General features: G+C 42.3%; 2 protein-coding genes across 3 annotated transcripts in view; one reads left to right on the top strand and one right to left on the bottom strand.

Annotated features, from left to right (window-relative positions):
* Positions 1–286: 286 nt before the first annotated feature.
* RAX2 (retina and anterior neural fold homeobox 2) lies at positions 287–5,175 on the top strand. The gene is made up of 3 exons (XM_069767811.1): positions 287–518; positions 2,289–2,539; positions 4,100–5,175. The coding sequence occupies exons 2-3, from the start codon at positions 2,297–2,299 to the stop codon at positions 4,538–4,540; spliced, it is 684 nt and encodes a 227-aa protein (XP_069623912.1). The 5' UTR covers positions 287–518; positions 2,289–2,296; the 3' UTR covers positions 4,541–5,175.
* Positions 5,176–5,716: 541 nt separating this feature from the next.
* The window catches only part of MRPL54 (mitochondrial ribosomal protein L54), a 32,367-nt gene continuing 16,677 nt past the window's right edge, over positions 5,717–21,406 (bottom strand). For both annotated transcript variants that reach the window (XM_069767813.1, XM_069767812.1), the window contains exon 3: positions 5,717–5,915. In XM_069767813.1, the coding sequence (XP_069623914.1) occupies positions 5,780–5,915 (136 nt within the window). In that variant the 3' untranslated portion in view covers positions 5,717–5,779. The remainder of the gene's footprint in view (positions 5,916–21,406) is intronic.

Below are 21,406 nucleotides of genomic sequence, written 5' to 3'. Positions count from 1 at the left end.
TTCTGCCCACGCTAACGCACAGTGCCATAGACAAGGTTCTGCGAACAATTTTGAATTATTGCATTCATTTCGGTTCTGGAATTCTGACAATGGACTATGAAATGAATACATCCATACCATACGGAGACACTAGTGAATCTGTATGGCAGCTGTAGAAATGAAAACAATTCTTCCCTCCCTTTGCACTTCTCACTACATCCCTTGGGCAGTGCCAATCATCATTAGAAGGGGGAGGTAACACTTTAATAAAGTCAAGTAATCCCCTAGGGCTGCGGAATCTTCCTTCAGTCTTGTGGACATCTGTGAAGATTTCGCCAAGAAACCAGCTCTTTTGCGTTCTTCATCCCAGACTGACGCTGACCCCCCTTCCCAGCTACCACCGCTTAAATCTCCAAAGCCTGGATCTTATTTTGGGACTGATCTGTTTGTTTGCCAGCAGTTAAGTGCAGCAAGAGGAGGCGCTGCCAGGTAACCTGACCGGTGGAAGCACGGGTGCAGCACAAAAGTAGTTAAAACAGGTAAAATGAGCGTCCGCCTATATATTGTTTACATATGTTGCCTGATGTGTTGTCAGAAATAAACAGATTTCTGGCATGGGGATAGATATCCATCAGGAGTAATGGGATTGATCTTTTATGCTAGAATCCCCCTATTCACCCCAATTTGTACAACTGAAGGCCTCTGCAGTGATAAATGCTCCCTTCTGTATAGGAAATGGAAGAGGATATACATTGTGCATAAGCTTAGTCAAATTATGAAAGAGGGATGCAGAAAGACATACGAAGACCACCCTACTGAGATGGGGAGTTTGCCCTCAGAGAACGCAAGTCCTTGTATAGATTTTTCAGTGTAAACTAAATCTTGTAATGCTATTGAAACATAAGTCCCTCTGAGAACCGAAGCATCTGCCATGGGAAATCAGGACATGTGGGTTTGCTACACATGCAAATTAAAAAGACTACAGTTAATAGTTCCACATTTTAAAATAAGCACAACGTATGTGGGAATTTGTGACAAAATGTTCAATTCTACAGAGAAAGTTCTGTGGCTTTTTTGGGGAACACCCAAGTATATATCCTCTGCTTAAAAGAGCGTTACAATTAATGAAAGGGAAAAAATACTGGAATTTGTTACAAGAGCCTGTGATATAACCATGCTGCGATCACATATTATGGCCATGATTTCCGGAAATCATATGGTTCTACTGAAGCATGCTTAGATCATCACTGTAGGGTTTTATGGTGATCTCGCTTCACCAGAACCATGACAAGCAATGACACAAATGCAAAAATGTGGCCAGCAGAATCCATACCTGCTCTTAGCCCTTTTGTTCCATGTAGCTAATAAGTAGCACTGCAAACACTACCTATAAACAAAATATTTGGCCCAAAATATTTCTCCCGCCATCAATATACTATTTGTGGCAAACAGTATTAAAAATCTAAGACCCCAATATGATAGACAAGTTGAAAGCAAGTAATTATTTTCCTTAAATCCAAGCAGCATATTTGGTAATGAAATGGTAATTAAACAATATGACTCAGTGAGGACGTAACATAAGACGTTAGATATCATGACTATAGCTTGTGAAACCTACAAGTGTCCATGATGGAGCTTCTCCTACAAATTAGCGTTTACACACATTTTCCAGAAAAATGGGGTAGGTTTTTTTTTCAGTAGTGAAAATTGCATACAGGATATATATATAACACTGATGGTTAACACCATTTCAGCAGCTACCACAATATTACATCGTGTTGATCCATCTGATCTCTTCTAAAGTGTATCCTTCTGGAAACCATCTATATTGTCGTTTGTAAAGTTGTAACACGACAAAACCCTCCTAATCCCTCAACAGTCGAGCAGATCTTCAGCTAAGGAGCTTAGCTGGAATACCATGAGCTAACAGCAGCATGCGTGGTCCCTTTGTTAGTACCCCCATCCTACCTCATATTGGGGACACCTAGAATACGCCTCTATAGTATTATGCCCTCATTTAGCAAAATGAGACGACTTTTCCTACTGGCTCATTTCTACAAACCTTGTATTGATATGCCAGCTCTACTTCTGGCAAATGTAAAACATGGATTACCATTTTTATGATTTACTAATATAATTTTAGTTCCTTTCTAAAACCACTGTAAAAATAACAAAAATGACGCTATATATGCGGCGTTCCTACAACAGACATCTTGAGTTTCATTTAAATGGGCAGAACAAGGGTTTGTGTTTGACATGGGGACGGTTGATCTCAGTTTGTGGGATTTTACAACCTTATTGTTTTACAGGATTTAGGATGTTTCTAGACAAATGTGAAGGAGACCTGTGTGACCTACGAGGCGACAATACACCAACATCATGTCCCCCTGAAGGGGAAGAAGATGAACTCCCTAAAAAAAAGCACCGCAGAAACCGAACAACTTTCACCACCTACCAACTTCATGAGTTAGAACGTGCATTTGAACGTTCCCACTACCCCGATGTGTACAGCCGGGAGGAACTAGCCATGAAAGTCAGCCTTCCAGAAGTTCGTGTACAGGTGAGAGATGAAAGATCATGAATGTGTGGTTGGGAACTGAATTTGCGCATTTTTATTTTTTCTTTTAAATACATGGAACCACACTAAGAGCATTAGTAAACTTTTCCTAAACATAAACCATAAGCATGTCCATACTTTTACTGTTTAAGATTTCTTTTAATATCATGCTGTAAAAGAAAAACCTATATTTTTGTGCCATGGAACAAATTTGCACAGTTAATAAGCCAATTGCTCTATTTAATCAGAAAACAGCCATTTGTGTCTTTCATGCATTTTAAAATCATATAGATTTGCACTCTGGAAAAGAAAATGCACTTGTAAGGAAATAGTGGATTATTCCGTTTATGAGAATAAAATAAACTGGGGGTAAAATAATGTCAAAAAGAAAAACATTCTTAGAGCAATTAATGCAAGCACAGCTATCAAATAAGAGCTACACTGAAATTGGCGGTTATAGGCAACAAATAGTTTTTCTATTACAAGCTCTACATACATTTTCCAATATGTGTAAGCCTAGGATCACACCACTCCATACCAGCAACTTTATGGTCTGCAGCTCTAAAGAGTGACAGCCGACAAGGAGGTAAGACCTTGGCGATGTACGGGGAGCACGTAATAGTGGTTTTTGGGTATTCAGACAGAAGCCCCAGCCGGCATCCTTCAGGCTTAGTCAGGAAACACACAGTAAATAGGCCGAGTTTAAATAACTCCGCATTCTGTTGGTGGCTTCTATCTGATGCATTAAAAACTATATTCTGGTGTTCCACAATTGTGGCCATTGACTTCAATGAGCCAAACAGTGGAACTTATGGCTCTACTTGATCTCGGTCATCTTCGCTGGACACTAGCGTTCTGTGGTGAGCAGTAGAACACCATGTAAACCCAAGTTAAACTAGCCATGCCGTGCTGTACATGTTATTGATTTAATAGTGGTTATGGGCGACATTCATTTGTATGCTCGCACGCTGGAGATAGGTCTTCCACATGTGCAGGGAAATTCTCCAAGTGAATATGATACTTTGCTAATGCAGTGTGAGTAGACCCTAACCCAGAATAACCTATGTAAAACCACAATGAGATCTGCCTCATAGGATAATGTGGATTTGCAAAGTTGAAGACAAATAAACCAGCCTTGTAAACAAAAATCCTTAATACAGCTGTCTATTTGGGAAAGTAAGCTATGGCTCCATTTTTACTGCCAATTGTCCCAATGCACAGCAGATTATTAGCTGTATGCAAAAATTACGTTTCCATTTAAGTAAAATAGCTCCTGCAAACCCTTCAGCGAACATGTCCAGTTTAATTGACACTTCAGCCCCCCTTATTACCCCATGTGCTTTTTCACCCTTTCCTAATCCATAAACTGTTCTATCCAATTAGCAGACACTTCGAGCCGTTAATGGAATCATCATTATCAGGGATCTGGTCCCGGCAAAGCTAATTGCGCTCATCGTAATGCAGCAGATATCTTGCCCTTCCTCAATAACACCTGCCACTCCACTTGCTTATAGAATGATGCCTCCCAATCCCTGACAAATCCTTATTTCTTTTCTGATCCAGGTTTGGTTCCAGAACAGAAGGGCTAAATGGAGGCGACAGGAGAAGTTGGAGTCCTCCTCAGCAAAGCTTCATGACTCCCCGCTTCTCTCATTTTCAAGGACACCTATAACCACAAGTGTTGGGCCATTAAGCGCTTCTTTGCCTTTGGATCCATGGCTCACTTCCTCCATTACTGCAGCTACAACTGTGCACAGCATGCCTGGATTTATGGCACCTTCCCAAAATCTTCAGTCACCATACACAGGCCACACTTTCCTCAATAGTGCACCTCCAATGACCTCTATACAACCTCTAAGCACTGGTCCTTACCAGTGCATGGGCAGCTTTGTGGACAAGTTTCCGCTAGATGAGTTAGACCAAAGGAGCTCCAGCATTGCTGCTCTTCGGATGAAGGCCAAGGAACATATTCAGACCATAGATAAGACTTGGCAGCCGATCTGACCTACAGCAACACATGTTCTGTTAAATTAAAATAGAAAGCTCATCAGCAACAAACCACTAATAAACTATTAGGCTATGTGCACACGTTTAGTATCACTTCTGCGTCACTTCTGCAGCTCTTGGCAGGAAAAACGCAGCTGAAAAAAGGTGCGTCTTTGGCATGCAATTTGACTGATGTGTGAAGTGAATGGTGAAAAAAGCAGGGTAAAAACGCACAGAACTAACATACAGGAAATTATTTTTTTCCCTAGATCTGAAAGTCAAAAATACTCAACGCCTGCCTGATAGTTCAGGTTTCTCATTCACTATGCTGGCATTAGGATTGCTTCAGGTTTATCTAGAAAATCTGTAAGGAAAAAAAAAAAGCACCAAATCTGCAACGTGTGCACACAGTCTTCATGATTAACTAATGAAGGTATCCCATCTACTGCAAACTTAAATGGTTTTACCAAAAACTGAGGCTTGACCAAACTGGTTAGCATGAGCTACGAATGGTCTAAAAATTGTAGAAGGCATTTTGGAGCTTCCACAAAATTAAATTGGGACACAGCAAGATGAAATATTCTGTTATTTTTTATGTTTTTTCAAAACTATATTTTTTAATAAAGAAAATTTAAGTTTTTGTGCAAAATGTATATATTTTCAGGCTATTCGTAATTACTACCTGGTAAAAACAAACCCAAACTCTTTTCCGTCATAAAGATGTGAACAGCTCAGTCAGCATGGTTGAGTACACTAAGGGCTGCATTTACTCTTGTCATTCCAGATTTTCACTGACGGTCCTGCTCATCTGTACACCTCCGCTACATCTCTTACTGGCTCTAACTAGTGACAAAGCACCTGGCAACATATGACTGGGAAGGACAATGCACTTACACGCATGCATAGAAGTCCAAGTTAAGCGTGTAAATCATAGCCTATTACAAACTCTAAACAAGGGTAGATAAGTGACCCCCTTCCCATTCAGGTTTAACAAGCTGGAACTAATTAGGCTTGAACATGGGGACCACGGGGGTCTTCGCGATAGCGTCAGTCCCATAACAAGTTAGGAGGACATACCAGGTCTGTGACACATTAAACAAAATACTATTTTCTCTTTCTAAACAGAAGACATACTGTTCAAATATATTGTTTTACATATGTTAAACTTGAAAAGTTAAGTGGACATGTGATATATAAAGAGACAATTTATTTTAGTTTTATTAGATATTTTTTATTTTAAAACAACAATAAGATTATTTATTTAAACTTCTTGGTCTTGGCTAAACGATTGTTTCTCCACATATGCAACTTTCGTAGAAGTTTCCAGTATTGAGGAGTATCTGGACTTCTTTCTTCCAAAGTTTTAGGAGGTCCCAAATCCAGCTGAAAAAGCCTAAGAAAACACAGTAAGAGGCAGTAAGGAAAAGTAACTTTAGAACAAGGAGTTTACACAATGAAGTCACAATATGTAACAAATCATACAATTAAGGGCTATTTACACTGACCTGAGTGGCGTTAACCTCTGAGCAGCAAGGTTAGCGAGTTAGCAATCATTTGATAGCCCCTTTACAAAGACCGATCTCGCTTCAGATGCGCACTGACTGATCTGTAATACATGGTTCAGTACATATAGGGGGTCATTGTTTTTGGCCGAGCAGGTCCAGCTTAGACTATGTTCATATGTCCAGTAGTGATCAGTTAGAAAGGATCCAAAGCAATCCGTTGACAAACAATTTGTGCAGACAACATTTCAGTCCATTTTTAAATAACTGATCCCTGCCGGCTTTTTTTAAAATTTTTTTTTAAAAACATTGAAGTCTATGGAAAACTGATCCATTAGTCATCTATTTTTCTTTCATTTGTAACGGATCCAATATTTTTATAGATAGCTTACCCTGAAACTCCAACACATCCCAGTGATTCGGAGATGGTTTTTCACAACACATTGTACTTCGCGCTAGTGGTCAATTTAAGCCAATAACATGGCGATTGTGAAAATATTGGGCTTTTGTCAAAAATTTAGCAATTTTCAAACTTTTAATTTGTATGCCTTTAAACTAGATATTTATTAACTATTTTGTGTGGTGTAACTAACATTTCCCACAAGTCTACTTTACATCAGCACATTTTTTTGTTAGGCAGTTATAAGGGTTAAAAGTTGACCAGCAATTTCTCATTTTTCCAACAAAATTTACAAAACCTTTTTTTAGGGACCACCTCACATTTGATGTGACTTTGAATGGCCTATATGACAAAATACCTAAAAGTGACACTATTCTAAAAACTGCACCCCTCAAGGTGTTCAAAACCACATTCAAAAAGTTTATTAACCCTTCATAGGACCTGAAGCAATATGGAAGGGAAAAAAAACCTATCATTTACTTTTTCCCTCAAAAATGTTAATTTAATGCCATTTTACAAACTGCACCAAACAACAATGAATTCACCTAGGGGTGCAGTGATCATATTGACACCACGGGTGTGTTACAGAATTTTATACCATTGGGCAGTGAAGAAAAAATAATTATATTTTCACCCCTAAATTTTTGTTTTAGTCAAAAATTTTACATTTTCACACTGGGAAATGGATAAATATGGCACTATAACTTGTCCCACAATTTCTACTGAACGTGGCAATACACCATATGTGGCTGTGCAGTACTACTTAGCCATACGGAGAGACTCAGGAGGAAAGGAGCGCTATTTGCCTCCTGGAGCACAGATTTTCCTAGAACAGTTTGCAGACTAAATACCAAAGTCCCTAATTGCTAGAAGAGAAGAATCTCACCTCAAGTGACCCTATATTGGAGAGTACATCCATCTATGAATTTATCTAAAAGGTGTAGTGAATAGAGATCAGAGAATCCGACCTTACAAGTTTGGAGTTTGTATCAGACACAGTGTCTGATGCAAAACATCAAAACACTTATTTCTCCAGGAAGTCCATATTAATATTCAGAGTTGCAGGGTAAGAGACAGAGCGAGAGCCAGACAGACAGAGCGAGAGCCAGACAGACAGAGCGAGAGCCAGACAGACAGAGCGAGAGCCAGACAGACAGAGCGAGAGCCAGACAGACAGAGCGAGAGCCAGACAGACAGAGCGAGAGCCAGACAGACAGAGCGAGAGCCAGACAGACAGAGCGAGAGCCAGACAGACAGAGCGAGAGCCAGACAGACAGAGCGAGAGCCAGACAGACAGAGCGAGAGCCAGACAGACAGAGAGCCAGAATTTTCCAGATCCAAATTTCAGGTATCCAATGTTTTCAATGCAGTTCAAGTTCTAGTTCAAAAGTTCAGGTACTCATACCAAACTCTGGGTTGAAGTTCTGGTTGTGTACCAGAACCTGAACTCTCATGGGTCCGCTCGTCCCTGCTAGTGACTTAATGGGTGTTTTCAAGAAACACAAATCAGTGGATGTTGGATGCAGTTCAAGGGTTTAATCAGTGTGACAGTTTTATAGGTTGGGTTTATACCAGATGTGTGTATTTTTTGTTTTACATTAATATACCTATTTATTGGTCTAACAGGTTTTTCATAGCTTGGTAACATGGATGTCGTCATGACGACCTTGGGTTGCCATGGCAATGATGGGGCCCTTGCTGGAACGTTGGTCAAATGGGAAAAGTAACCCCCTCTCTCTCCCTGCCTTCTAAAAGCTGTGATTGTGGCATTTAGTGGGCTAAATGGTCTGAGGCTGTGCAGGCACCGCTCCTGGCAGTGGCAGCCAAGGCTCAGATTTCACTTAAGCCGAGCTCCCACCAGCAATCGTGCAGGCATCGCTTCTATGCCTGCATGATCGCCATGAGGTAAATTTACGTCATTATGTGGGAACCTCTTCCCGACCATGACATAAACTTGGTCAAATGTTGTGAAGGTACTGCTGCATTCTGTTCTAATTGATCACTACTAGACATGTGAACATAACCATACACAAGATGATGAGCTGAAAAGAAAGATGATCTTTTGTGCAAATCAAAATATCATTTGACATAACAAATGAGCGTTTTGCTCGGACATCGGCAGCCTGTTTACATTGCCAGACTATTGTAAAAGGAAAGTTCCTAGGAAGGCTTGTTCACCATTATTTGGCACTGTAATGAACAGTTAATCACACATTCGCTGATCTACTAGTGTAAATGCACCATTAGCTGTCAATACAGTGACAGTTTTGTGCTGTTGGTCTCCACCAAAAATAAGTAAAGAAAAACACTCATGGTACAGAGCAGCATTAAAATAGAGATTAGATAGAGCCAAATCATCCTTCAACTGCACATCTACAGGTGGTGTGGACAGATGCCCGGGCCATGAACGATGCATGTGGGTGACTACTTCACATTTGAACTTTGGAACACAAATTTGGCTGAATTAGATTGAGGGCATTATGTTGCTTTTACACAGCCCATAAGATGCCCAAACAGCAGAAAACTCCACAAGTAACCCCCCATATTAGAAACCACATCTCTCAAGGATTTTATCCAGGGGTATAGTAAAGCATTTTGAACTTGCAGGTACAGCGCAGAATTTGATAACATGAAATCGACATACTGAAAATGATGCTTTAGCCCCAAATTTTTCACTTTTTCAAGGTGATAACATAAAAAGCAGACCACAAGGTTTGTTACCCACTTTCTTCTTAGCTTGGCGATACCCCACATGTAGTCAAAAAGTTCCGTTTGGAGACTCAACAGGGCTCGTAAGAGAAGAAGCGGTATTTGGAATGTACATTTGGCTGGAATACATTGCAGACACCCTGAGGTACCAGGAGGACCCCCCCCCCCACACCCACCCCACCAGTGACGGCATTTCGGAAGCTAGACCTATCAAGGAATTCACGTAAGAGGGTGTTTAGCTTGTTGAACCGGTAGGTGCATCACAGGACTTTTCTAAATATTCATGTGAAAACAAAAAATAAGGGTTTTTTCTGCTAAATGTCGGTTTAGCCCCAGATGTATTCTTTTTCACAATGAATAATAGGAAATAACAGACATAATTTGTTATGCCATTTGTCCTGAACACGATGATTCACCATATGTGGCTAAAAACTGCTGTTTGGGCACATGGCAGGGCTAGGAAAAGGAAGCCATTTGATTTTTGGAATAGATTGTGCATGCTATGTTGCATTTGTAGACCCCGACTTGCCAAAACAGCATAACCCAACCACAAGTGACCCAATTTTGGAAACTAGAGGAATTTATAAATAAGGATGTACTGAGCATTTTGCGCCTACAGGCAATTCATGAAATTTTATAACATGTAGATGTGAAAATAAAAAGGGATTTTTTTTCCGCTAAAATACTGTTTTAGCACAAACCAAACTTACACTAGGGGTTAGAAGAAAATGGACCCCATAATTTGTTATGCAATTTTTTATCAAACGTGGCAGTACCCCATATGTGGTTGTACACTACTGTTTGAGCACATTTCAAAGATCGGATGGTAAGTGGCGCTACTTGGTTTTTATAAAACCTACAAGAGAAAAAAAATTAGCAAAAACCCTGCTGTAAATAAGCAAAAAGCGCATCTAAATAATAGAGTTTTTAGTAATACGGTTTTTGATAAAAAATAGCATAAAGGACATCCCACCATATCATGGTAACTCTGATTGGGACAGTCCTACACTGTCTAATATTAAAAACCTTACCATGTGTCAATGTTGACCTCATTGATTATTTTGATCCCACAGGTGCATGACAAAATTTTATAACATGGTGATGTGGAAATATAACTTTTTAGCGGTAAAAGTTTAATTTTTAGTATTTGCTGCAAATTTGTCAGTTACACAAGGGTTAATAGGTGAAACTAGACCCCACAATTTATTCCGCAATTTCTCCCGAACGCGTTGATGCCCCTTATGTTGTCAAAAACTACTGTTAGGCCACATGTCTTGGCTGATAAGAAAGGAGCGCTATTTGGTGCATACATTTTCCATCTCCATGAATACAGTATATCGGGCTATTTGTCGGTACTATAGGTACTAATTTATCATTACTTTATTGCTTTATAGAATTGAAATTTGTTACTCATGCTCTTGTTATTATGATTTTTTTGTATTATCTTTATCTAACATCATAGGGCCTGTTCCATAGTACGGCTATAATTCTGGTACTGACACTATGGGATTCAGATGATGGATAGAGTTTTATTGTCACCATACACATACAGTTGAAACCAGAAGTTTACATATACTATATAAAAAGACATATACATATATATACATACATGTTTTTCTCAATATCTGACATGAAATCAGAATAAACCTTTCCCATTTTAGGTCAATTAGGATTACCATAATTATTAATATCTGCCAAATGCCAGAATAATAAGAGAATGTTTTAAGGCATTTTTATTACTTACTGCAAAGTCAAAATTTTACATACACTAAGATTACTATGCCTTTAAACAATTCTGAAGAACTGCCCATATGATGAGGTCATGTGTTTGGATGCTTCTGATAGGTTTGTTGGCAACATCTGAGTTAGAGACACCTGTGGATGTATTTTAACCCCTTTCCGACATTTGACGTAATAGTACACCCATATCAGACTCCCCGTTTTGGTGTGGGCTCTGGAGCTGAGCCTGCACCTTTCTGGGCATATGGCACGGCTGTTATCTAGTTAAATGTCGCTGTCAATTTCTCTCACAGCGGAATTTAACTTTTGCTTACCAGAAGCGCATCGCTAATCCCACACATTAGTGACTCGTCCCATGATCGCAGGTCACTGATGGGTTGGCATGACAACCAGAGGTCTGCAGCAGACCTCTATGGTTGTCATTGCCAGATTGCCATTGTCGGCGCTCATAGCATGTGAGCATTTATGCTACACACATGCAATCTGATCTATAGCAGAGGCAATCAGACAACTGCAGCTTCTAGTCTCCCATATAGACTACTGAAGCATGCAAAAAGTAAAAAAAAAGAAAAAAAAAATATTTAAAAAACAAAATATAAAAGTTCAAAATCACCCTGCTTTCACAATAAAACAATTAAAAAAAAAACTATCAAATATACACATATCTGGTATCGCTGCATTCAGAATTGCCCGATCTATTAATATATAAATATATATATATATATATATATATATATATATATATATATATATATATATATATATATATATATATATATATATATATATATATATATATATATATATATATATAAAAAAAAGATCGCTATACGGTGTCATGAGAAATAAAATTCTAAACACCATTACGTTTTTTTGGTAGCCGCTACATTGCAATAAAATGCATGTGTCAGAGGTGACCTCAAGGTGTGAAGAAGGGCAGACAAAAGCACCAGATCATAAAGGTCAACTCTGACACACAGTAAGGTTTTTAATATTAGACAGCGTAGGACCATCCTAATCAGGCACCTTGACGACGGTGGGATGGCTTTTATGCTATTTTTGATCAAAACAGTATTACTAAGAACTTTGTGTTATTTAATGCACGTTTGCTTTTTACTTAGTTACAGCAGGGTTTTTGCTCATTTTGTTTCTTGTAGGTTTTATTTATGATCTCACTAGCAAAAATTATAGTGATTTAGATGCTCGTATAATGAGATTTTCATTATTTACATTTTTTCCTACTTCAGCTGAACAAGAAGGCTTGGGGAATTTTGAAATCCAACAAGCACAACTGTTCTTTTCCTTGACATGTGCTATTGGGGCAAATCAGAGACACTCCTATGGATGGGGACCCATCACAGTTATGAGGTTTTACCAGACTAGGACAGTACTGTAGATTGACTTTCTAGTACATTTGTTTCTTCAATGAGCAGGTACTCTCGGCGATTACTGCAGAATAAACAGCTCTTAGCTGATTTTGTGAAATTACATGAATGCAGACATGGTATAAAGTCTAAAAGCAACCATTCATGCATGGTTTTGCTTTTTTGTGTCCCAGAAATTACAATTTAAAGCAAATAAGTATAGATCTTTTTCTGACATTGTGAGCTAATCTAGTGCCACCTAGTGTTCAGCAATGTGAATCCCTAACTAGTAAGCCGAGTGATGGTGGTCTCAGTGCAGAGCAGCCAAGAGAAATAACTTTCTGCCCTGCTGGTCTCTGCGGTGGTATAGCATTAGAGCTGAGAAGGAAGCCACTGCATTACCAGCTGCCAGGAGGAAAAGGAGACTTGTGTGCCCAGAATGGACCCCCAGCAGCATCCAAAGACAACATTGAGCTAACAAGTATGTATCTTTTTAATGCTAGAAAAATGGCAAGTATTAGTACGCCAATGTCAGCATCCCACGATCTGATATGGGCTCCGGCGGTGGGCCCACATCAAAGTCGGGACATGTCAGCTGTTTTGAACAGCTGACATGTGCCCGCAATAGGAGGGGACACCATGTCGAACTTAGGGTGCCAACCTCCGGGGTAAGGTAGGTTGAGAAAGGGAGAGTTCACCCCTTCATCTAGTTTATCTCTATCCTTTTTTAGTATTTATAAGATTGTGTTATTCTCCTGACCCTGCTATATATGGGTAATTTTACTTTAACAATATTAAGTTATATTTTAGGGGTATTATTTTTTGTGTAGGTTCAAATATTGATATATACTCCGGTGTCTATAATATTTGGTTTAATCAGACTATGTACATCAATCATATTGGGAGGTGTGGTGTTACGAGCAGTGCTGTGGAGTCAGAGTTGTGGAGTCTGAGCCCATTTTGGTGGAGTCGGTATGAAATGGACCGATTGAAAATACATATGGTAATAAATTAGGTACAGTAGTTCAATACAGTTTGTGGGGAATATTTTTTTCTTAAGAATTTGGTAAAGTTATGAAGTGTCCTATAAATGTCTGCCCTATCCCTAAGGTCTAGACTTTTAGCCGAGATGAATCTGTGTTGCAGTTTATGTTCATGATAAGTAGTGAGGCTCCTCCTCTACAGATAAGGGGAAAAATAGAAAAATAAACAAACACACAGGGTTGTGGGTAGCTATGAGAGATGGGCGGGTCTGGCTACCCACATATCTCACCTGTAGGTGTGGTTACAGCCTACATAATGGAGGCTGGTATTTGGCATATGGTCAAGTGTCTGGGGAGGGAAAAGCCCTCCTGTGTGTGTGGCTCCAGAGTGAACCTGCGTGCTGGACACTGCCCAGCCTGTGTGCCCACAGGCTGAGTGTGCAGAACCCGACTAAGGACATTTTGTGTTGTTTTGCTGGCTCTAGATGCTGTTTACCTTCTGATGTTGCTTAAGGGTTTATGGCGCAAATAAGGCCGTGTGGACGTTTTTTTTTACTTTAACCCCTTCATGACCGGGGGATTTTTCGTTTTTCAGTGTTCGTTTTTCACTCCCCTCCTTCCCAGAGCCATAACTTTTTTATTTTTCCGTCAATTTGGCCATGTGAGGGCTTATTTTTTGCGGGACGAGTTGTACTTTTGAACGACATCATTGGTTTCAGCATGTCGTGTACTAGAAAACGGGAAAAAAATTCCAAGTGCGGTGAAATTGCAAAATAAGTGCAATCCCACATTGGTTTTTTGTTTGGCTTTTTTGCTAGGTTCACTAAATGCTAAAAATGACCTGCCATTATGATTCTCCAGGTCATTACGAGTTCATAGACACCAAACATGACTAGGTTATTTTTTATCTAAGTGGTGAAAAAAAATTCCAAACTTTGCTAAAAAAAAAAAAAAAAAAAAAAAATTGCGCCATTTTCCGATACTCGTAACGTCTCCATTTTTCATCATCTGGGGTCGGTTAAGGGCTTATTTTTTGCGTGCCGAGATGACGTTTTTAATGATAGCATTTCGGTGCAGATACGTTCTTTTGATCGCCCGTTATTGCATTTTAATGCAATGTCGCGGCGACCAAAAAAACGTAATTCTGGCGTTTCGAGTTTTTTTCCCGCTACGCTGTTTAGCGATCAGGTTAATACTTTTTGTTATTTGATAGATCGGGCGATTCTGAGCGCGGCGATACCAAATATGCGTAGATTTGATATTTTTTTATTGATTTATTTTGATTGGGGCGAAAGGGGGGTGATTTAAACTTTTGTTTTTTTTATTTTTTTCACATTTTTTTAAACTTTTTTTTTTTATTTACTTTTGCCATGCTTCAATAGCCTCCATGAGAGGCTAGAAGCAGGCACAACCCGATCGGCTCTGCTACATAGCAGCGATCTGCTGATCGCTGCTATGTAGCAGAATTGCACGTGTGCTGTGAGCGCCGACCACAGGGTGGCGCTCACAGCGACGGCCAATCAGTAACCATAGAGGTCTCAAGGACCTCTATGGTTACCATTCACAAGCATCGCCGACCCCCGATCATGTGACGGGGGTCGGCGATGACGTCATTTCCGGCCGCCCGGCCGGAAGCGGTAGTTAAATGCCGCTGTCTGCGTTTGACAGCGGCATTTAACTAGTTAATAGGTGCGGGCAGATCGCGATTCTGCCCGCGCCTATTACGGGCACATGTCAGCTGTTCAAAACAGCTGACATGTCCCGGCTTTGGTGCGGGCTCACCGCGGAGCCCTGCATCAAAGCAGGGGAGCCGGCATCGGACGGTATAGTACGTCTGATGCCGGTAAGGGGTTAAAGAAATGCACCTCCAGTCTTCCTCCTGCCGCAGCTGAGTGAGTACGATTTCTACAATAGAATATAAGGGGAAAAACTTTTCTAACATCTCAAATTCGGAAATACAGTAACAGCAGGATCGATGAGGACATATATGTGTTTGTGTGTGTGCTTGTGTTCTGGAATATGATTCAGCACAAACATGCTCCCTCCCTCCTCCCCTCTTCATAGACTGTGAAGAAATAAGATGTGAAGCATTTAGTAAGCTATACCCTGAGACAAGCCTGACATTGAAAGTTCAGAGTAAAGCAATCTACTATATAATTGTCTAAGGGTCACTTCCGTCTTTCTGTCTGTCTGTCACAGATATTTATTGGTCGCGGCCTCTCTCTGTCATGGAAATCCAAGTCGCTGATTGGTCGCAGCAAAACAGCCACGACCAATCAGCGATGGGCACAGTCCAGCGGAACTCCCCGCAGTCAGTGCCCGGCACCAGCTCCATACTCCACTCCAGTCACCGCTCACACAGGGTTAATGCCGACGGTAATGGACCGCTTTATGCCGCAGGTAACGCACTCCGTTACCGCTGCTATTAACCCTGTGTGTCCCCAACTTTTTACTATTGATGCTGCCTATGCGGCATCAATAGTGAAAAGATCTAATGTAAAAAATAATTTAAAAAAAAAAAAAAAACCCTATTCTCACCCTCTGTCGTCCGACGATGCGCTCGCGCCTGCTGCCAGCTTCCGGTCCCAGAGATGCATTGAGAAACTACCCAGAAGACTTAGCGGTCTTGCGCGTATCACCGGAGCTTCGCTGGATCCTAGGGGGTGAGTATATAACTACTTGTTATTTTAATTATTATTTTTTTTTTTTTTTTTAACAGGGATATGGTGCCCACACTGCTAAATACTGTGGGGGGCTGCGTGTCATACACTGCGGGGGGCTGCGTGTCATACACTGCGGGGGGCTGCGTGTCAACCAATGCTGCACAATACGCCGCATCCAAGGACGCCAAGCATGAACTGGGTTCACCTGCGGCCAGTGTCAGGATGTAAACAGCGGAGGAGGAGCTAAACTTTTTTTTTATGTTTACTTAGTGTCAGCCTCCTGGTAACAGTAGCATACACCCACAGTCCTATTATTATATTCCATTTTAGATCCATCTATTATAGCTGTTAAACCCATTTTGGGGTAAAATGCATATATAGGACTACGGCCAATTACCGTATTTTTCGGACTATAAGACGCACCGGACCATAAGATGCACCCCAAATTTGGGGTGAAAATTGCAGAAAAAAAGATTTTTTATAAGATGGGGGTTCGTCTTATTGTCCGAATTTACAGTATCTTACCTGAGGGTTGGCGGTGGCAGAGCAGGGTCACAGGAGGCATGGTGTCGGCAGAGATGGGGTGATGCGGTACGGTGTACACCTGAGCAGGGTCCCTTCCTGCTTAGGTGGGCGACGCCACGGCCTGGTGTCCATGGGGGGGAGGGGGGGTTTGCAGCAGTGGTGTGAGCAGCAGAGCCGGGCTAATCACCGGTTTCTCGGTGGCCATCTTTCCTGAGGCCGCGCGTGCACACATGGAGTGCTCTGCTTCCCGGGGCTTCAGGAAAATGGCCGCAGGAAGCCGCGCGTGCGCAGATGGAGATCGTAGCGGCCATTTTCCTGAAGCCGAGATCTAAATCTGCGAACTTGGCTTCAGGAAAATGGCCGCCGCGATCTCCATCCGCACACGCGTGGCCTCCAGCGGCCATTTTCCTGAAGCCCCGGGAAGCAGAGCACTACATCTGCGCACGCGCGGCCTCAGGAAGAAGGCCGCCGCCATCGAGAAACCGGTGATTAACCCGGCTCTGCTGCTCACATTGGATACTGGGCCGCTGCGTCACCTCACCTGTGGAAGGAACCCTGCTCACGCCATACTGCTCATCATCCCCGCACCTCTGCTGCCGCCGCATCTCTGCCGCCGCCACACCTTGTGCAGGCATGTATTACGGAGGACAGAGAATGAACTTCAATCCAATATTGCAGCCAGCATGCAGCCGGCGGGTAAGGAAAGGGTGAATCAAACACCCAAAACCCCCGCCCCTATGGCTGAAGATTGTTCCCTCCAAATTCAGGTGACAGAGTCCCTTTAATACCTGCAGTTGCGCCTCCTCCCCTGCCTCCCCCGGAAGTGTTACCATCTACTTCCGGGTCACAAGCGCTGATGGGATGCCGAGCCGGCACCGCGCTCACGCGACCCAGGGCGGCACTGCCCGACCCCTGGGATCACAATATCCACATGGCCAGATGAGGAGGGGTCTGCAAGCAGGACACCCCCTATGCTGCTTCCAGTGACCCCGTCTCTGCCGTTCCCACAGACACCGCACAGAGGCTGAAGGACCTGGGTAAGAAACTTTGTGCTTTATCACCTGTCTGTTCTCATCTAGGACAGGAACCCAAACTGGAGTGGTGAGGAGGACCGCCCTTTAAATCTTGTAGGTTCCTGTTCAGATGGTGGGCGGATCCCCTCTCTCTCGTAGGGTGCGTTCGTGGCGATAGCATTTAAAATATAAACTTTTTCCTATCTTGGACTGGTACATCTCTTTTGTTGTCCCAGGCAACTATTTTTTTGGCACAAATGTTATTCAGTACATTTTTGTTGAAAACTGTTTTCCCACTTACTGCATAGTGTATGAAATTGTAAATATGCAAAATTTTGTTCTAAAGGTGTATTCCAATAAATATATTTTATGTTTTATCTAACTCTCTTCATTATTGTATAATAATAATGATTAAAAGCCTGATGTTTCTATTTTACTACAGTAAATTTATCACTTAAATATGAGCCATGTACGAGGGAGTCGTAGTCAGTGTCATGGAAATTGAGGAGTCGAATGTTTGGCTTAGAGACTCTACAGCCCTCGATGAACATACTACGTTTCATGCAGGTAGGTTCCCAGCAACGGTCATGCCCAGATCTACGAGGTTTCCCCTCTTTTCCTTATGTCCTGCCGTTGAGATCTTCATCAGGTTAGTGACAGAAGATCTGAAAAAATTGTCAACTAGGCGTAAATTCGACAACTTGACTCGCCGACAACGGCAGGCTCTGGAAGAATTACAATCTTATAAGGACGTGGTTTATAAACCAGCGGATAAGGAGGGAAACATCGTGATCTAGCCATGTCATAAATATGAAAAATAAGCTTATCGACAGTTGAAAGACACTGATACATACACAAAACTGTCATACAATCCAGTGACCTCATTCTCATCTCAGTTGCAGCAAATCTTAGTTAGGGCCCATGAGGAGGGCATTATAGATAAAAGGATGTTGGAGGGGTTGATGGTCAGGTCCCCCAAGACTCCAACCTTCTACCTAAGATCCACAAGGACGCCGTCGACCCTCCTGGGCGTCCGATAGTGTCCGGCATTGAGGGTCTATCTGACCCTATATGCAAATTTATTGACTACTTTCTAAAACTTTTGGTAGAAAATTTACCATCGTATGTACGTGACACTGCGGACGTCCTTACGAGGGTCGACGGCGTCTCGGTGTATCAACAAGTGTTGCTAGTCACTGCCGATATCCAGACTCTGTATGCCTGCATAGACCATACACATGGTCTTGAAGCGGTTCGTTTTTTCTTGGGGACCTCCGACCTGGACAGCTCTGTGTGTGAACTGATCCTCGAGCTGCTGTGTTTTATCCTAACCCATAATTTTTTTGTCTTTAAAGACGTATTTTATTTACAGTAGCGCGGCACAGCCATGGGTGCGGCCTGTGCGCCCTTGTACGCTAATCTCTTCCTGGGGTACTGGGAGAGATTCTTATTTGGTGACGAGGGCGCGGGGCCAACGACCATGTGCTGTGCTGGCTTCGTTATATCGATATTTTTTTCATGTGGGCGGGGACTTCACAGCAGCTCGAGGACTTTATGTGTAGATTGAACACGAATCAGTACAATATCAGATTGACTTACCAACATAATCCAATCAGGATTGACTTCTTGGACATCACACTGGAACTCGATGATGCTCGATGTATCCAGACTGATGTCTTTCGTAAGCCAACCTCCGTCAATTCTTTGATTCGTGCGGATTCGGCCCACAACCCTGCCACCATCAGAGCTGTCCCGGTCGGACAGTTCCTGAGAGTAAGACGGATCTGCTCAACTGATCAGAAATTTTATAACCAAGCAGCTGATTTGCAATCCCGCTTTGAGGCACGCGGCTGCAGCCGTAGATGCATCAAGCGTGGATTTGATAGAGCAAGGAAAACTCGGCGGGGTGACTTGCTATATGCAACCAAGAGACACAAAAAAGGTGGTGAGAAGGATACCATTAGGTTCATTGGTACTTATAACCATGAATGGTCTAATATCAGGGGCATTCTGAACAAACATTGGTCTATTTTGAAAACAGAGCCCGCCCTGGGGGCCAGTTTAGGCGACTTTCCTGCCATGACTGCTAGAAGGGCACTAAATATTGGCAACCTATTAGTTAGGAGTCATTACATTCCACCTATTAACATTTTTGGCACCAGGGGCCCCCCCTTGGGCTGCTTTCAGTGTGGCCACTGCGTGGCATGCGCCAATGTCCAACGCACCTCTACCGTTGAAACTTCCGACGGGCTGAGACAATTCCAAATTAGACAGCACAAAAAATGTCATCTATTATGCCACATGTCCTAAGATCTATATAGGCCTTACGTCTCGGGAGTTCAGGGTCAGGGTGCGTGAGCACGTTCAGGACATTGGCGCGGCCAGAGCGGTGGTCGATCCCTCTGGGCTGAAAACGATTCCGCGTCACTTCAGGACCTTCCATGATCGTGACGCGGGGTCCTTTCGGGTCCGGGGTATCGAAAGCCTTCACCTGGATGTTAGGGGTGGGAATTATAAAAAAACTTTTAGCCCAACGAGAGGCAAGCTGGATAGTGCGCCTCAACACAATGGTACCTAATGGGCTAAATGAGTCGTTGAGCTTTGCATCATTCTTGTGACTTTATACATGTTTCCAATGGGTCATGAAATCGTCCCCATTTCTGTAATATCTTGCTCTCCCGGGACCTTGATATGGATCCTTTTGTTGCGTTTTTATACTGTTTTTAACATTTTGCTTGATTTTTTTTTATGTCTTTAGTTAAGCTCAAGATATGGACCTAAATACGCCTACTTATGCTCATAGTGACTCTGCAGCATCGCATAAATCTGGATTTAACCTGATGTTTTGGCAATGATATATGCTATGCGGAGGCATCCAATCCGCAGAAGGACTATCTGTTGTGAATATCACCCAGAGACCTATAATGATCAACGGAACATGATTGCATCAGAGGATTATCTCTACCTGTTGTGGACATTGTATCTCTGCGGAAGTGTGTGCCCCTCTTTTCTATGCTTATCTGGCTGTGCGCATGCGCTCGGCTGCCGCGGTCTCCTCCTTCGGTTGCGGCGTCTCTCTGGCCTCTCGCGCGTGCGCGGTGACGTCTTGTCGCCGCGCGTGCGCGCCTGTGCTTGACGCCGTCGGCCGGAACAGGACCTGCGGGTTGCCGGACGCATGCGCCGCTTATGCCAATACCATTGGCCGTTTCACAACAAGTGACCGGCCCCATGTGATGCTACATGACTCAGAAAAGGTCCTTTTTGAGCTATGGCGGTATCCCCTTGAAAAAGCTACGTACTAAAGAGGAGAAACGTACGTTGGGGCGTCTGCAAGATCCAACCCGGTCCCACCAGCCACCCAGCTCTGTTACCTCATTATATCTTTTCCTGGTAAGCGCTGCTCTAGTATATTGTGTTCATGTAAACCACTTGGTCGCTGCATCTGTATATTACATGGAGAGTTGGTGTATTGCCATTGAGTTATCTCCTACAGTTATGGGGGGCTAATGGTGCCGGGGATCGTCCACACATCCTTTTATGGTTTTATATATAGATTTTTGTACTGTTTGTTATGTGACAGATGTAATAATAAAGTATTTTGTTTTTAACCCGTTATACTCGGTTTTCCTCCTATTTCCATGTATTTATGGAGTGGGTTAACATGTGGCTCTCGTTGGAGAGGTATTTTCTTGTGTAATTTACATGAGACTTAGTCATTATGTGGGTTCCTGGCATTCTGATGTTAGCCCTGGTTACGAGGAAGGGAAGAGGAGTGCCCTTACAAGAACCTGTCATGTTCCCAAACACCATTTACCTGCAGATATCTGGTAAAACGGCAGGATAATGAAGCGCCAATGCTGTCCGGCTGCCAGTAGAACATTAACTTCAGTTTGCTGGCTTTCAGCGTCTCAGTCATATAGGTGTGCTGAACCAGCTAGATTCATTGTTCAGTCGAGTGAGCAGTGTATGCACGCTCCAACACTGC

The sequence above is a fragment of the Ranitomeya imitator genome, chromosome 1, assembly GCF_032444005.1.
Source record: "Ranitomeya imitator isolate aRanImi1 chromosome 1, aRanImi1.pri, whole genome shotgun sequence".
In the NCBI taxonomy this organism is placed as follows: domain Eukaryota; kingdom Metazoa; phylum Chordata; class Amphibia; order Anura; family Dendrobatidae; genus Ranitomeya; species Ranitomeya imitator.
Note: the sequence above shows the minus strand (reverse complement) of the source record. Positions and strands in the feature narration are given on the sequence as shown.

Excerpts from the sequence above, each read along its gene's own strand:
- RAX2 (XM_069767811.1), top strand. The coding sequence starts at position 2,297 with ATGTTTCTAGACAAATGTGAAGGAGACCTGTGTGACCTACGAGGCGAC. Across the intron at positions 2,540-4,099 it reads TTCCAGAAGTTCGTGTACAG|GTTTGGTTCCAGAACAGAAG; the intron begins GTGAGAGATGAA and ends TTTCTGATCCAG.